Raw genomic sequence first — 16,512 nt, forward strand, 5'->3', positions numbered from 1 at the left:
ATATATACATATATACCTAAAAAAATCAATTATATATATATATACCTAACTGATTAAGTTAATTGATTGATTAAATTGTTGGAGTTTTTAAATCGTGCAATTATAAACAGAAAAATCATTGTAAAAAGCAATAAATTTTGAATCAAATATAACAGTAAATTTTTTCATTTAAAAATCAGATTATAATCATTTTTCAAAATAATTGATTTTTTTCACAACTTAAACTACTATTATTTTACTACAAACAATTATAAGTAAAATACCGACATTTTTTATTAGAAATTTAATTTATTAAGAATGAAATATCAAACAAAGGTGGTTCGTTCAACTTTGCTTCGGTTCACAGTCAAGGTCGGTATCTTGAAATACTTGTTATCCGGAAGAAGTGACTGCATATATAGAGTGTCGATTGTACATTACAGAGTCGAACACTACGATTGCTTTTTGGCTCGTACTGATGATATCGTAAATCAACTTACTCGCTAAGAATATACTAGCAATATACTAGTCAGCTAAGAATATACTGATGCAACTAATAGCAAACGCGTATCTCTTTCGAGGAGGCGGGACTATTTTAAACTCGGGTATACCATGGGGGATCTTTTTAAATTTCATGAAGTCATATCACATGAAACTTTCATTAAAAATAATCAATTCTAAATTAGTAAAAAAAATTAATAAAAAGTATCGATAGTTTTCAGACAAACTCAAATGGAATTGTAAATAATACAATTTTATTTTCATGGGGTATATGTATTAAGTTCTTTTTTATTTCAGTTTTTAAAATATATTAAAATCTCTGAATTATTCATTAAGACTGTTGTATTCTTTGTAATAAATCATTTACATGATAAGATTTTATGATTATAATATTTAAAAACATTATGTATACAGATTAAAAATTTGGCTATCTAGTAATAAGAATAAACATCGTATAAGTTGTAAATATCGCAAATTACACTTATAGAAACAATGTCGCGTCGAGTAAAATTGAAATTAAATTTTAATTTTATAAAATATAATAAAAATATCGTCGATAATAGAATAAATCCAATTAAACAGAGTAAAAAAAAAACGGAAAATATGTCACAATGAATAAAGTATTTTTTAATAATTTCTGCAAAATGAATCAGGTGATAATACGTAAAATATTTATATAAAATATTTATTTATGGAAGCACAGAATATACAGCACAGAAAGTGTTCGATCGATGAAAATAACGCGACAGATCGTTCTTTCGTCGAAGGATGAACCGATGGAGACAATGGCGGACGTTCTCCGCGATCGTCTGTGAAGAACAATAGTTTCCTGTGGATGCGAAATACAAACGCACTATATACCGTGCAAACAAGAGCGGATTTCTATTTGTGGCAGAACATTCATTTATTGATTCGACATATCGTGAGTTGCTACATCTCTAATCGACAGAAAACCGAAATATATCAAAGTTACGGCAATTTGAGCTAAGCTTAACTTTTGAGATTCTGGATGCCAAGACTTTTGGCACGCAAATGCTGTCCTTTATTTTATAAAATACATTTATTTTAAATATAGTTCTGAAAAGAATTACTATCCAAGAAAAAATAGAAAATATTCTATTCTTATGCATATATTTAATTATATTAAATTAGGTTCAATTATGTATCATGTGGAACAGTTCCTTTTAATAAAAACATTATCAAAGATAATAAAGATATCGTAAGATATTATTATTATTGTAATATAATATTCCATAAATCGCGATTTTAATTTTAATGACAGATGTTTTGATAAAATCTTAATGCGACTTTACCTGAAATTAGATGTGTGTGATTATGTTAGCTTAAATTAGAAGAAAGATGACATGTAATATACTGATTTAAATATTTATCCAAAATAAAATATTTGTAATTAGAATTTTATTTTAGACCGTACATGTGAGAATACAATCAATAAACTAAAAGCCTATACCAGTGAAAGCTATTCATATCAGTCGAAGCTGGATCTATAATGTTTTTAATAATTTCTATGTAAATTTATATACTAAATATATAGTTATTTGAACTGCTCCAAGCGATCTTTTAGATAGATATTGATGACATAGTTATAGTTATATAGTTATATTGATATAGATATAACGAGAAGATTTGTTTACAGAGTAGTTCCAAGTAATATTTATATGCAATCATAAAGTATCAGAAGACACAAGCAGTTCTATGTAGGTATTCTATATGTAGGAAAAGTTCAATATGTATGATATATTTTGTTTTGTTTTTGAATGAATATCTTATATATTTTATATGTATTTTAAGTATTTTATAAATATTGATTTGTATATATAGAGCGAGTATAGATCTATGTATGAATGCATGAGGAATGTATACAGAAGATGGATATAAAAGATGTCAGATGTTTATTAAATTAAGAACAAATGTAGAACAAATGTAGACTGGAAGCCATCCTAAGCTGCAAGGCAAGGATTAAAATTAATAATAATAAATAATAAATAGTTATTTAAACTGCGCGCCGAAATGATTTTTTATAAAATATTTGCCTTATAATTATTATAATTTTATTTCTACCAAATAAATATGTTTAAGAGTATATTATGGGATTCCTGCTTTCATCTTTCAAAATAATTTTCTAAAAATAATTAAAAATAAAAATTTTTAGAAAGTATTTTTTTTATAAAGTGTATAGTTAGTAAAAAAGATTATTCAATTATAATTTAAAAAAATAAAGCTAATCTTTATTCTAATCTTAATTTATTTTTGCAAGAGATTTTATAAAATGATATAGATAAGAATCCATTTTAGACAATTTTTATTTTTTTTTAATTTGACACTGATATAAATTATGATAATATATTGTAACATTTTTATTTATTGCTCTAGTAATACTTGAACATATCCAAATAGATGCACGTAAATAAAATATGCATTTATGTGGACCATACAATTCAGTTGGATGACCAAGCCCTATACCAGCAAATTGCGCCTTGTTTTTCTCTCGGCTCAAGGCCGATCGCGAAATTGTATTAAGGGAACTGACACGATGAGACATATCTCTCGCTCTAATATACTTTGTCAGAGGCGAATTCCAACAATTCTAAGCAACTGGAACTTTGAAGCAGAATATTCTCATTGTAATAAACGAATGATAAATAAAACAAACAAAAAAGAAGATTAAGCCTAATTATAATTGTAAAAAAATTAATTTTCTTTAATTCCTCATGGCTTTATTTGAGGCTCATATTTTATAGAGATAATATTAAGATATCTAATCGTAAGAAGATTCGCGCTATTGAATTAATTCTTTTGTGCACTCAAAAAAGCTATTCGTAATGTAAAAGAAATTAGAATGAAATTAAATACCTTCCTATTCAGATTATGTAGATATAGCAAAAAAATTATCTTCCATTAATTTAATTGTAAATTAAGTTTTGAATTTTTCTTTAAAAAAGATTTGAAAGACAAACGTTTCTCTCATCATAATAAAATTATCTGTGTGGTTCATTTCTCATCATTTAATCTGTAATAGTTTATACAAAATTTTTATTGTTACATGTACATCAATGCATTTTGGTACCTCACTTATCTTTATATTCTAATCAAAGAAATATTTCAAATTATTCGAACCATTCTTTCAGTCTCACTACAATTTTTACTTATCCGATAAAACAATAATTTAGACTTATCTTTGGACTGTACAAATTTGCGCATTTGCCAGAAGATTTCTTCATGATTTGCTTTTTATATCATTCAGTGTAGAATTTTAAAAAGTTGTTTAAATTATATAAATTTTATTTTGTTCAATTAATAAATAATCTCATCTCACTACACACACATTAAGAATCTAATTTAGAAAATTGTGAATTATTTAAGTAACACATATTTTTACTTTGTACAAAGAGAACGATGGCAGTTTAGGGCCAAAATTTGCCTGTGATAAAAACGTATGAAATCAGTCAATCTTTATAGATTTGGACGTGCTGAACTCGAATATAAAGTTTAAAATTCTCCAAAGTCCGGGGAACTTTATGAAAATGCAATTTTTCACAAAGAAGAAAAGTTACATTTTCACAAAGTTTTCCAGACTTTGGAGCATTTTAAGCTTTTTTACTTTGCAAAATATTCTATTTGTTATCAAATAGTTACTGAACAAGAAACTTCTTTTTCTATCATAATGACGTCGAAAACTGCAATTATTTTGCAATGTAAAAGTCAGTGCTACACGGCGTACAATAACATAAACAAAACAAAGATAAATGTCCGTAATAAAATAAAACGAGATATTATATGTATTATAATAAAAAAAAAATTTTTTTAATTTTTTAAATTTAATTATATAATAATAATATAATAAAAATAAAAATCTTGTTTTCTTTTTTTTTGGTATAAAGTACTCTTGGAACTATGCTATTGTACTTTCATTTCAAATATTTTTTTCTTATCTCTTATAGCTCCGATATTTGTTTCGAAAGAGAAAAACTGACATTTTTCGAAGGAGTGTTTTCATCCCTTAAAAGTGAAAGCGGGCACGTATAAAGAAATACATGTTGTTTATTTTTGTCTGGAAAATAATATTTATGAGCTACCAAAAGCTCATTAAAATCGAAGGGGGATAGTTGGATTCCTTTCCTTGTAATACCCAATTCTGTAACCATCACGCGGTGTATCTTGGGTAAAACTAATGCTAATGGTGAAAAAGTAGAAACGCATTCATGCCCATGCATATAGAACATTCATTTTTGTTTTGTCATGTTATTATATACCGTAATTGACTTTTACATTGCAAAACTGTTGCAGTTTTTGAGATCATTATAATAGAAAAAGAAGTTTCTTGTTCAGTTATACTATTTGTTCATCAAAAATATAATATTTTGCTGCAAAGTAAAGCTTAATATTTTCTGAAGTTTCCCATACTTTAGAGAATTTTAAACTTCATATTCAGCACGTCCAAATCTAAAGATTGACTGATTTCATACGTTTTCATCTCAGGCAAATTTTGGCCCTAAACTGCTACCATTCTTTACACAATTAAATAACATATTTATGCACGCACGTACAAAATTTTTAAAGAAATTTAAATTAAATTGAAGTATATCAAGAACAAAAAAGACAAGAAAATCTATCTCTTTTAATGAGAGAAATACAATTTTAGTTGAGCGTATAAAAATTACATAAATAATGTGTGCGTTGGCACGCAACCAAATGACTGACCATACTGTCAGCAATATCGTGAACGCTACTTTGTTAGGAAATTAACTGATAATTCTATTAATTATTTCTAAGCTATCTTGAAGCAATATTTAAAAAATCAAGATTAAATTTACAAAGCAAAATATAAAAATAATTCACAATAAACGTACAATTTAGATTTTCTTAAATATGGATTTAAAATAATTTGAAAATAAAACAAATATACATTTAAAGAGTAAGAAAAAATTGTTTGACAATTTGAATAATTTTATTAAGTTTTTTTTAAATAAATTATGAAAAATAGAAAAAATTATTTAAATGTAAAATAAAGAAATACAATTCTAAATTAATCTAAAATTATTTCTTTTAGTAAACGTACTAAGATACAGTAAGCGAGTAAAAAGAAAACTGATACAATCGAATGAATTCCAACAATTAATTGTTCGTATATCTATATAAATGCGCCTGCAATTCTTTTTTGAGACGCAAAGCGAAAGTTTAAAAATATAACGCGTCAGCAGACGCAGCTTTATAGCGCGTTGTAATGAATCTATTTTTAAAAATGAGCGTGGAAGGCGAGGATATTTACAACTATGACGCTGTTAGAAAGGGTTGGTTCTTGTAAAAAAGTTATGAAAGTACTACCGCGTGTTTTATTGAGATAACAGTAGTATATTATTTCTTTAACTTTTACATTTCCATAATGTTTCCTTTTTTTAATATGATTCAGTCTTTAGGTAATAACTACCGAAGGATAAACTGCTAGAGCATTATAGTGTACAAATTTGTACACTTACTGAGCATTATTTAACAAAATTTTGTATTATAATAAGTGGCATGATATTATGCATTACTAAGGCATTAATGAGCATTATTTTTTATTAAAGCATTAATGGGCATTATTAGGAGTATTAATGGATATAAAAATTGGGCATTGCTAGGTAGACATTGGTGTATACACTTGTCAGATTTACCCTTCCCTTCGGTGCGTAAAGCAGCCCAACATTGAAATTCCATAATTTTGATTAAAGTTCCCGTTTCTTTTTGATTAGACGAAAAGTTCTGTAACAAGAGTTCTGCTCAATAACTATTTTTAAATAATTTTTGGGTGCTAACTTCTTATCAAAAATCGAGATCGAATAAAAATCGAGTTCTAAGTGGCTTAATAGCTTTATTTTGTGAATCTAGAGTTCCTGATGCATAAAAAAGTTTCAAAAAATAAAAAAAATTAAATATTCCATTAAGCTAAAATAAAGATAAAAAAATAAAAAAGTAAATAAATAAAATAAGAAATTAAAAAATTATCTTTATAATATATATAAAATCTATTAAAATCAATCAATTTCAGAAACCGCACGAGTCAAATTATTTTTATTTCTGCACCTGACAATGTATTGGATAATAAAATTTTAATTAAAAAAATGTTATTTCATATAATTTTTTATATTACTGATTGATGTATTTTAAAAATAGAAACAATACTCTATTTGCCTAATATTTTTAAATATTATATTTTCAATCGAAAAAATTAGTTTAATAAGAAAATTCAAATTTATTTATTCTTATTTTTTATTATTATAAATAATTTTAATTGTATAAAAGAGTAATACTCGCTTTTTTTTGTTTTATATACTAAAAAAAGCAGTCTGGTTGGTTGGATCAACTAGTAATTCTGATGAAAAATAAACGAATTAGAATTTTCTAATTAAATCTAGAATTCTGATTAATATAATTGTTCTGATAAAAATAAAAATATTAATAGACTTTACCAGAAATATTGTATCAAGCAGAAATCCGGTTAGTTCAACTAGAATTCTAATAAATTTAATCAGAAAACTCTAACTCGTCCATTTTCAACTAGAAGATCTTTTTCCGTGTAGCAATTATATATTCTTCGTACATCTACATCTCCAAACTATTCTCTGAAATAACTCCAAAATCCGGGAAGAAATAAAATTCCATTCATAAAATTATAGAGCTTTTACAGCTTCAGGTGTACTACTAACAAGTGTCCAAAGCTCGTTTTCATTCTTGTTCTCTCTCTCTCTCTCTCTCTCTCTCTCTCTCTCTCTCTCTCCTTCCTCTCTTTCTTTTGTTTCAATTATACTATATATTGTATTCGAATTTAACACAGTGACCTTGAGTGATCGATATCGAGAGGAGCTAAGAGTATCTTTGAAAACGGCTGACATTATTAACCTAGTGACTTTTAAGCTTATTTTAAACAATATGTAAATCACAATAAAATTCGGAAATTGAATGTACAATTAAATAGTTTAAATAATAATCTGTAATACACATTTAATAGCAATTTAATAGCAATAAGTTAATAATTGCGTTCAGTTTTCTTTGCGTCATATTAGTTTTAATCATGTTTTAGTTGAAATCAAAAAGTTTATTTAAAATGTAATACCTCTTTTCTTGTAATTCACTCTTTTCTTTAAAATACTTGAAGTACTGGATAGTAGCGTCATTTCAAGATTAAACAATCGCTGTTTTAGCATTGTCACCAAGCTGTGATCCTGCGATCCATCCGAAGAAGAATCGATCGGAGCAGTAAAGGTTAAGAGAAATCGGGATGCATATGAAATACGATCCTTTTTAGACTGCTATCCGCGGAATGAGTCTGATTCGGGTCAGAATAACCCGCTAGCACCGCCACGAGGATAATCGATCCTCCGCGCAATCGAGTCTCCGCGCTCCGCCTGGCAACCGCGTCAATACGCAATTACTTGGTCGACCATCAGCCCCGATTATTTATACATCGGATCGGTCGGTACTGTTATCCGTCTGTTATCGAGATAAGTCACGAACGAGGAAGATTCAAGAGACAAAGTTTGTAAACATTAAGAGCAAAATTCTTTATACTCCATTTTAATTACTCCAAAATATTGATCTTGAATTTTTCTATACCTATCTCTAATAAGCTATTAAAAAATAATAGCTTATGTTCAGAATTGTGAGTTTATTGATCTAAACCTCGTGACAAAAATGTATGCGATACATTTCACAAATCGTGAAATCAATTGTACAATTTACTGTTTGATGCAATTTTTCATTTAAATGCATGATTTATCTTTTTTTTTTAATTATTGATTATAATATTGTAAAATAAATAGATAAAAATGTTAGAATTTTAATTATTTTGACAAGTTTATATAAAATTGAAATAAGAGAAATGTAATAATTGAATAGAAAATTCTTGCTCTCTAAAATCTTTGGAGTGGAATCGAATTCCAAAGAATGACAATTGAGCCAGGGCTGAAAAAGAGTAGTGCAATTGTTAATTTCTAAGAGTAAGATTTCACTCTAAAAGTTTTAGAGAGTAGACGACGGTATATTTTTGAAAGAATATGAATATGTAAAAATCAGATTAAAAAAATGTGTGTATAGGAAAGGCGTGACATCTTCGCAGATAATGAATATGTGATGACAAGAGTACAAAAGAGATAAATTGATGCTCAATCAAATGTCTTAGGTATTTTCATTTGTAAAACATGTGTTCTGTCATGCGTACTTTAGCATGACACATCGGAACAAATGGGATGACATAGAGTGATTGTCATTCATAAATGCGATTTCGATAATTGCGACGTTAAACGACAGCAATCATTTCCATAATAATAATTCTATAAAAAAATATTTAAATATCTTTTTCGGATAATATTTTAAGAATATTGACTATAGATAAGTATTTTATAACAAATTACTGCGAATACTCTGAATAAATGCCAAAAAATCGAATGATAACATATCAAGCAAAAATCGGGTCGATTAATGTACTAGGCTACGAGCTCATTGAAATACGCGTATCGTCTTTCTCTTTCTCTCTCACGAATAGTTTAATATCGTAGAAGCACATTGACCTAGATCTCGAACACGTGAATCGGTAACGTGATCGACCCTCTTTATAACGCAAACATTCTCGGGGGAATTTGCAGTCCTTCAAAAATCGATCGCAGGTATAATAAAAAATATACATGTATATACATATATGTATATACATATAACGCAAGTATATGTAAGTATCTCCTATTCCGGAAATGTTATTTTTTAATAGACGGTTTTTTTTCCAATCGTAAAACTGTCATTTAATACTATCGATATATCTTTAATAATAAATTAATAGTAAAAAAATATATATATATAATCCTTTTCCAACATGTGATAATATTCTTGTTTGTGACATTACATTGACTCAAATAAAAACAAATTCTATTATTTAAAAAATTAATAAAAAAATAGTTAAAAAATCATTTTTAAATATACCACCATTATTAAAGGAATTAAATTAGTTTCTGCAAATATTAGCCTTACTAATGTTATTTTAAAATATCTTATCCGATACAGGAACTCTTATTGTATGATCAAATTGTATTTTTAATTGCATCGGAAGGTTATGGACGTACGCAAGTCGCGTGCGCCAAAGATAGCGGTGCGATTGCATTACTTGTGTCACTATTTTTGACAGGAGCACGCTCTCATCGCTGACAACACGGAAGCTCTGAAAGTTATCTTAATTTAACATTATCGTTATAGAAACTCGATCTTTGATCTTTACGAAGTGAGTGAAATGTGTTTTTTCCGGTAATTTTCCCTTTATCTATGTTCATTTTACTATCATATTATCATAGAAATCGATTATAAAAACATCAGAATAACTTATATATCATTTAAAAAATTGAAATTCTTTTCAGGAAGTATTACTTTATTCTATAAATTTATAAAATTAAAGTAACAATTGTTAATATATGTATTATATATAGTTTTCGTTTAATTTAGATATGTCAACCAGTCAATCAGTTTCTATAATTATATACGTATTGGAAGTAGAGCTTTCGATCGATCACCGAACATCTGAGAGTTGAGTATTTTGGTCAGATGAGACGTAATAGATTATCATTCAAGCATGAGCCACATTTACGAAATTCAAAGTAGAAGTCTGAATCATTATTGTCGCCTATTTACGCCTACTATCATCTACTACCGGCCATTCGATGTCGGCCAGCAGTATCTTACAGATAATCCATCGGAATAGTAAATTATAATACGTCCTTGGGGAGATGTAGACGTAGGCCACTCACTAACGTCTTAAATGTGTAATGATACACTACCTCTTGCATGAAATACATTAAAGCACAAAAAATAAGATAATATTAAAAATTACTCATAACTATGAGAATAATAAAGAAATTCTTGTCTTATTAAAATACATAAAAGCTAAACAATTTTTAGTCAGCATAATGTATAATCACTTTATTTAATAAAATAAGAGATTTAAAAATACTTTTATATAAAATTATTAAAAAAACAAAAATATACCCTTTTTTTTATACTCATATTTACAGAAAGTTTAAAAATTCAGATTATACTTCTTTTACGAAATTACAAAAATATTACGATTATGACCATAACTTTTGATGTTTATAAATAAAATACGAAAGTTATGCTAAAGCTGTTAGCTTTATTCTGTCAAACTGCATAATTTAACTCCATATATAGTTCGGTATATCGATTAAAAATTATGCAAGCGTTATGCAAGTTCAAGGCGGTAACGGTTTATCTTGCACAGTCCGGCGCATGTGGATTGCATGGCGAGATACGTGATTTATCCTGTGCCGTTATATAAATTACCTTGCCAATGAACAAGTACGCAACACGGAGAAATGTTTATTAAACACAAGTGCAATTAGGCTTCTAGGTTATCTATAGCAATCAAATAATGAAGTTGAACTTGTTTTCGCAAACATGAATCATTAAACTTTCTATGCTATGAATAAACTTAAGTATTATCAATCAAAATGTTGTCTTATCCAAATAATGATCACATTAACAACCCTTGCATACTATTCACCTCACATTTACTTATTTGTTCACTTGTTATTATTCTTTATTATTCATAAAAAAAAACAAAAAAAAAGTTCAAGTTAATATTAATTAGTTTATTTTAATAAACACTTATATAAACTATTTTTATTATTTTAATATTTTGTTGTTTCTACATTTTATCTTTTTTTATTATTTTTTAATCTTAATTCTTTAATATAAATTAGTAACAATATAAATGTAAATGTTACGCATATATAACAGTTTTTTTGAAGATATTAATATTGAAAAGTTCTTTAATAGAATTATGTCTTATAATCGCGATAACTCGCATAATCGCCTTTTATTTCTTGTAATTGAGCGCAACATATATATATTGCATATAATGCAGTGGATCAATGTGCGTTAATACATACGTAAATCAAACGCTCGCCAAAAATGTCGTGCATATATAATAAGATTTTCGCGTGCGTATATAACGCTGTCATGGTCATTGAATTGCGTCGACATGATTATGATCGTGAGCGATGAAAATAATCACCGCGTAAATAAGTGCACATATGATTTAATCAATTGCAAGATAAAATTTCAATAAAATTTTTCCCGGTATTAATTATAATATTATTCACTAGAATATCTTATAATAAAACTTTTTTTGTGTTCCTATATTACTTATGTTTCATCACGTGCTACATAAAAATTAGTTATATTATTAAATTACTTATATTAATAGAAATTATTTCCTTGATTTTTTTTGTTAATAGATAATTTAAAATCTTTATAAACAGCAAAATCAAACATAATCTTCATAAAATAATTAACTATCAAAACTACATTAATCATAAACGTATAAATTGATTAACAAAAAGTAAGCTACAAAAGGTCAATTTCACGACACTGTTTCATAATTTTATTAAAAACTTAGTTAATACAATATTTGAAAGTAACTTTCATGAGGTAATAAGTTGTCAAATCTACGCGCATCAGACTATATTAAATGGATTAACAAAGAACAAATAAATGTAATAATTAGCAAAATATGCCGAATACGCAATCACATATTAAAATATTGCTATTCATCTAATATACTTGAAGGTACAATGCACTTATTAAAAAAATTGCCAGATTGCTCTTACAAAAATATTTTGTAAAGTGTTTTCATATTTTTGTGTTTTTATACTATATATATGTCGGCATTTTACTAATTTTAAATTCAATTTTACTGTTCACTGTGTACACTTGAACTATTCATTGATTCAGTGTTTAAAATGTATAATGTACATATATAATATCATAAAATAGCTAAAAAGAAAAAATTATGGAATATTAATTATCCTCCCCTCTAAACTAGTTAATGCAGAATACATTTTAAATAGTATTAAAATATTGTGATTATAACAAAATAAAAATATATTACTATATATGCAATTATTGTTTTATTTTAAAGCACCATTAAGATTTTACGTTCTTTTAAAGTATAATGAAGTATAAAAAAGACTTAAATTATTTTAAGAGAAATATTCTATAACAATATAGCATATAAAAAGATAACCCAAGTTTTTTGTAATTTTGGACAATTTATGTTGCATTTTGTCATTTAATCTGCTTTGTCGCAAGGGCGTAGAAGTCAAGTGAATAAAAGGAAAATGCGGAGAGGTGCAAGATCGACTCCACCCTCATAGAATCTCACGACACTCCTATCGAGGTTACCAGACAGCATGTAACGTAAATCGCCAAGATCGACAGTCGTGAATCTTAGGGTTAGCATGAAAAAGGCAATTGCTTCTATTTTCCCATCCACCTTCTCTTTTGACACCTCTTCATTCCCTCGAGAGTATTCGGATGTATGCACGCATACGCGTAGCTCTGAATCCCACAGATGAACTGATAAGAAAAAAAGAGGAGCAGAAAAAAGAGAGGAAAAAAGAGAAAGAAAGAAGAAAAAAACAGAAAAATGAAAGATCAGAAATAACGGGGAATGAACGAGCGCGCGAGAAAATAAAAGAGAGACAAAGATGGATTAGTTCCTTTCAATTGCACTTTCTTACACTCTGTATACTTTGTCAAATTATTCGCGCTATTTCATACTTTCTTAAACTCATATATATCAGACTACATATTGGAGATTAAAGATTATATAGATTGAAAATTAAAATTTAATCAATCAGGATAAAACAATAAAATTAAATTTATCCAATTGGTAGAGTTTGTATCATCAGTTAGCAGTCTTCGGTTTTCAATACCTAATTTGGAGATCAATTGTGTATGTTGAAATGAGTTGAAAATGATAAAAGTGAGCAAATTTATTAGAATATTTATAATTTAGTTAGTTAACATCATCTAGTAAATTACTTTTATAATTTTTACTTGTTTCAAGATACAGAATCAACTTTCTGATACGAGCTTTGCTCTTTTTGTATTTAAAAGATAAATGTATATGTAATCATAGTAAAAAGAAATAAATATATGAAAAGAATAAATTTGAACTGAACAAAGTCAACAGTCAAAGAAATAGATTATTCATCCTCTTTTATACTTTATTATATTTAAAGAGCAATCATAAGCATGTGTAAATTTAAATTAAAACTATGGTTGAAAATAAAGTACAATTTCAAAATCAATTTTATATCGAAAAACATATAATGAAGAAAGAAGTAAAAAAAAGGAAATATCGCAGATAGAATAAATGAGAAAATGAAAGAGAGACAAAGATGGACGATGAGTCTGCTCGTTTCAATCGCACCTTCTTACACTCTCTACACCCCCGTCAAGTTAATTGCACTTATTCATTATTTCACACCTTGCACTTTCTTACACTTTTCATGCCTAAATCAAAATAGATATGTACGCAATTGTTATAAGAGAAAAAGAAAAAAGTAAGTAAAAAATGGGCAATATCCAGCAGTGAAAGAAGCAAACCGTCGATCCTTTTCAATCGCAATTTATGACATTCGAACGGTACTCGACAGGAGCATGTGCGTAAAATTGAATGAAAGTGAAAGCAAAACAACAAAAGAACAGTTTCTCAAAGAATCTCGAAAACTATGCAGGTGAAGAGAGAAAAAGAGAAAAAAGAAAGAAACTGTAGCAGATGTGAGGAGGTTATGGTACTTACTGCTGATCTTCATACCGCCGAGGGGCGGATTCGCAGGCTGCTTGTTACCCTCGGCGAAGGAGGTGGTTCTCGGTCGTCCGCTCATCCTGAAGCCTTCTCGACCGCCTCCACCTCCGCCTCCACACCTACACCGCGACTTGAAAAGGTTGCGTCCCCGCCGCCTCTTTCTCTCCTGCTACTCCTGCTGCGTCTACTAGGTTAGGTTGGCCGGTACCTCTCCGGCGATTCTCCTCCTCCTCCTCCGCCACCGCCTGAAGTTAGCCCTGGTAGTCGCCGTTGATGTCGTTTCCCTTGTCGTCAACACCACCTCGCACATCAATAACAATCACACACGCGATTATCACATCGCACGAGAGTGCGCGCTCACGCGCGCACTTTCTTTTCTCTCTCTCCTCTCTCTCTCTCTCTCTCTCTCTCTCTCTCTCTCTCTCTTCTTATTTTCTCTATCACCTCTTCACACCGTTTTCACGTTTTCTACTTCACGTTATGCCAACGACGCTCGACTACTAGTTCGAAGATGGAAAAGTTAAAAAGTATGACAAGACTAAAGGAGGAAGGTGAACGTGGAGGGCAGGAGTGTGGGAAGAGATGGCGACAAGGAGCGCGAGAGACCGCAGACGACACTAACTTTTTCACGGATGACTTTTATCTTCCCGTACGCGCGCAGAGATGACGAGGTCGATCCACATACACTGTGTTCGTTGCACGAGAGCACCTTTTCCACAGAAGGGGAGGGGGAGGGAGAGAGGAGAGCCCACCTTCATACACTCGTACAAGCGACACCACCCTCTTTTTCGGCACACTGACGCGCACTCTCTCGGCGACGACGGCCTAGCTTCCTCCTCGCGCTGCTGTCACGGCGATGCGGCAGTGGCGGCCGCGAGCAGTTCCAAAGCGCGGTACCGTCAGCCAATGAACGGTAGCGGGGGAGGGGGAGGCTGCAGAGCGCCGCTGGCGAGAGCGACGAGGGGTGCGTGCCAACGTCGTGGCGGCGGTGGCGGGATGGTGGTGGTAGTAGCGGTAGTAGCGACGACAGACCGACGTTTTTGGGACGGCTTGTACTACTCGGCTCCTATAAAACACGGCTACTTCCTCGCGGTCCCGTGCCTCGGCTCTCTCCGTCGGTCGGCGATGTATTACGTAGCGGCGCGCCACCGCGCGGTACTCCGCCGACGACGCGCGGCGTGAATTCTTACTTCCACGGGCAACGTCGCGTTGATCTCCCACCGATCGCGGCTATCTTCACTCCGCACTCGCTTCCCTCTCTCTTTTTCTCTCTCTCTCTCTCACTCGTGTCGTCGCGCCTCGTTCCGTCTTTCTCTCTCCTCTCTCTCGCTCTCTCTTTTTCTGTCTCACGCACTATACTTTTCTTCCTTACTATCTTTCTCTCTCTCTCTCTCTCTCTCCGTTATAGTCTCGTCACTCGCTAGTTACTCCGATTCTTGCGTTACTCTACTTCACTCCTCGTCGTAGATGTCTGACAGATTTCCGTACTGCTGCATATCGCCGCGCGCGGTGCGAGTCGGGTAGTTACGGAGCGAGAAGAACGACTATTGCGCTCTACTCGACAGGAGGTCGTCGTCGCCGTCGCCGTCGTTCCTCGTCGTCGTTCTCGCGTTCAACGCCCGTGTTCAATCGGCACTCTGTCTCTCTTTTTCTTTCTTTCTCTATCCCTTTCTCACTATCGCTGTGTGTCGTGGGCACCGGACAGGCCGACGCAGGGCAGTTCTTGCAGCAGCTTCCTCAGTATGTCGCGACGACGCGATTGGACGCGGTGGGTGATATCGAACGCGAAAAAAAAAGAAACATGCATCCGCGGCGGTCACACGGCGGCGGTAATGTCGAACGATACACACGGCGATCAGCGACGACCTCTCTGCCTCGTCGTCGTCGAGCAGCAGCACGGCAACACCACACCGACCATTGGATTTTTCGATACCTCCTCCTCAGACATTGACCCGTTCGGGCGAGATCGGACCAGTCGAGCGCCGGCGGACATTGCCGAATGTGACGTCAGCGACACCCCGCCCTGCCCCTTGCCGAGAGAGTTAAGAGCGGCGTTTTATCGAGTATCGATGGTGGCGCTGTAGTCACGCTCAACTCTCGCGATTTTCCATCATTTGCATTGTGGCGCGCGATTCGAATTTCAAAAAAGAGTCGTGTAAATTCCATGACATCGACGAGGCTATTAAAGACTGACATTTTTACGGGAGTAAAGCGGAGAGCACAGACTTTTGCATAACGCATAACACATAATGCGTAAAAAATTCCATCAATTTCTTTATTTCCACCAGAGTTCTTTATTTCATTGGGTCTGTGCTTTAATGTGCTTAAAGTCTGCGACTTAATCTACAATACGTTCCTTGCTTCCTGTGTCTTTCTTTTTATCT

General features: G+C 31.3%; 1 protein-coding gene across 1 annotated transcript; it reads right to left on the reverse strand.

The window, feature by feature from the left end:
* Positions 1 to 12,634: 12,634 nt before the first annotated feature.
* On the reverse strand, positions 12,635 to 16,110 carry LOC108752373. The gene is made up of 2 exons (XM_018493175.1): positions 14,123 to 16,110; positions 12,635 to 12,891 (listed from the first exon to the last, which is right to left on the reverse strand). Exons 1-2 carry the CDS (start codon positions 14,205 to 14,207, stop codon positions 12,635 to 12,637), a joined length of 342 nt encoding a protein of 113 aa, XP_018348677.1. The 5' UTR covers positions 14,208 to 16,110.
* Between the last annotated feature and the right edge of the window lie 402 nt (positions 16,111 to 16,512).

This window comes from Trachymyrmex septentrionalis, unplaced genomic scaffold (assembly GCF_001594115.1).
Source record: "Trachymyrmex septentrionalis isolate Tsep2-gDNA-1 unplaced genomic scaffold, Tsep1.0 scaffold60, whole genome shotgun sequence".
Lineage (NCBI taxonomy): Eukaryota > Metazoa > Arthropoda > Insecta > Hymenoptera > Formicidae > Trachymyrmex > Trachymyrmex septentrionalis.